We start from the raw sequence: 2,331 nt of genomic DNA on the forward strand, positions 1-2,331 counted from the left end.
ACGCAACGAAAAATGAAAACAAAAGATTACTGAAGCATAGCTTTCCAATCTCCCAACATTTATGAGAGGGAAAGTCCACTAAAAGAGATCACGAGCTTTATACCATATAAAGGCCAAACGCCTAATTCCATCTGATAAAACTTGTTTATCTGGAAACCTATCATTAAAGGTGCGTGAATTGTTCTCTAGCCAAATACTCAATATAGTGGCATATAATGAAATGCTATCCTACTAAGGAACAACCGAACAAGCTATTTAAAATTAACTGCTACTGAGCCTTTTCCTACTTGGTGAGATTGGCTACATAAATTCGGCGAGCCATAGTGTCCTGTCACAAGCTATTTATAACCCAACTCTCTCTGCTGCGCTCATTCGGTCATATTCCAAACCCTATCTTGTCCAGTGTATTGACGAACTACTTATTTATAAAGATACCAATTTGAGATTAAAAAAAGTAAAACACCCATACCAAACTCAAAAGCCTTGGCAATGCCTCCCTTTGTGCATGTGGGATATCACATAAGGACTACAAAGCAAGACCTGATCCACATACTTATCCCGTATATATTCCCTAAAACTAAAGCACAAACTGCTTAGATGTACTAATCAAATATCATCATTATTTAATGGTTAAATTATTCGGTTAGTTCTTATAATTTCACCAAATTTGTAATTGAATCCCTACAATTTAAAAGATTTTAATTGGGTCCCTACACCAATTTTAAATATGTAATTAGATCCTTTTTAACCGTGAATAGAAGCATATTCTGTTAAGTTAAACGTTTTTGGAACGGCAAGAATGTGATTAAAAATTTAAAACGGGTGTAGGGACCCAATTAAAAACTTTTAAGGTGTAGAGACTCAATTACAAATTTGGTAAAACTATAGGGACTGACAAAATAATTTAAAGGTTTAATTATTCTGTTGATCCCTATAGTTTCACCAAATTTGTAATTAAGTACCTATAATTTTTTTCCTTTTAGTTAGGTCCCTACACTGCTTTTCATTTTGTAATTAGGTTCTTTCTAGTGTAAAAAATGTTAGAGTTAACTAATTATTTCTCTGCAAATTGAAAGTATCACAATTAAGAACCTAATTAGATCTTTGACCACATAATTTTTTTGGGAGAAATATTCCGTTAATTTTAACGTTTTTTTATATGAAAGGACCTAATTACAAAATTAAAAGCAATGTAGAGACTTAATTAAAAAGAAAAAAAATATAGGGATCTAATTACAAATTTGGTAAAACTATAAGGACTAACAGAGTAATTAAACCTAATTTAAACTTATTTAATAATAAAATAGTCATGCCATCCTCTATTTCAACTCCTGTCCCTTTACTATGATTATACCCAAATCCAGAAAAATCAAAACAATTTTAGCATGGTAAAACCATCAAAGCAAGGATGACGCCTCGATATCCAGTGAAAGAGCAAAAGAAATGGAACCCAGAAGACTTACTGTGTGTTTCCCATCAAGGTAATCGAGGTCATCACGCAGAGTGATATAAAACTGGAAACATTAACAAAAGAAAGAACCGTTAATTAACAATCATTTTCAATTTAACCATCAAAAGTTGCAAACACACTTTCTTTAATCCTTTTAACTGGAAGGCAATCATCAACCAGCCATGATGGGAAGAATGTTATTCATACACATACCTGTGAAGCATTCAGATTCTCTCCTGCACTTGCCATGGCAACTGTTCCAGTCTTGGAATGCTTCAGATCAACCCGAATTTCATCGCCAAAAAATCGAGCTTGATCACCATAAAGAAACCTGAGAGAGGATGCCATTGCAATTCATATAAGAAATTAAGTGGGCCTTACTTACACCAAAAGCTAGCTCAAGAGGTAAGGGTTACCTCACACTTATAAGGACTATCAAGCTTTTAATTTTAGACAACGTGAGACTTAATACCCCTCTCATGCTCAGGACTGGACAAAGACTTGGAGCGTGAAATTTGAGAATGACTTGAATTTGTTGTGGTGTGAGGGTGGCCCAATAACAATTTTTTTTTTTAATTTTTGCTCTGATACCATATAAGAAATTAAGTGGACCTAACTTCCCCCAAAAGCTAGCTCAAGAGGTAAGGGTTGCCTCACACTTAAAAGAACTATCGGGCTTAATTTTAGACAATGTGGGACTTAATAATTCAATGTCAGAAGCTTCATAATTTTAAAAAGGTAAAAAGAAGAGTATGTGTATCTAAACAATGAAAGCAACCAAACGCCTTCACTATATGAATTAAGTCATTAAAATCTGAGCCATTATCTCTAGCTGTTGGACTACCTTTTGTTTGATCAATTGCCGTATCAGACCTTCTACA

General features: G+C 33.9%; 1 protein-coding gene across 5 annotated transcripts in view; it reads right to left on the bottom strand.

The window, feature by feature from the left end:
• The window catches only part of LOC107622824 (peptidyl-prolyl cis-trans isomerase CYP59), an 8,426-nt gene that overhangs the window by 4,877 nt on the left and 1,218 nt on the right, over positions 1 to 2,331 (bottom strand). For all 5 annotated transcript variants that reach the window (XM_016324866.2, XM_016324867.2, XM_021114825.1 and 2 more), the window contains 2 exons: positions 1,664 to 1,781; positions 1,464 to 1,514 (listed from right to left, as the gene is read on the bottom strand). In XM_016324866.2, coding sequence (XP_016180352.1) covers positions 1,464 to 1,514; positions 1,664 to 1,781 — 169 coding nt within the window. The remainder of the gene's footprint in view (positions 1 to 1,463; positions 1,515 to 1,663; positions 1,782 to 2,331) is intronic.

Source organism: Arachis ipaensis, chromosome B10, assembly GCF_000816755.2.
Source record: "Arachis ipaensis cultivar K30076 chromosome B10, Araip1.1, whole genome shotgun sequence".
Taxonomy (NCBI): Eukaryota; Viridiplantae; Streptophyta; class Magnoliopsida; order Fabales; family Fabaceae; genus Arachis; species Arachis ipaensis.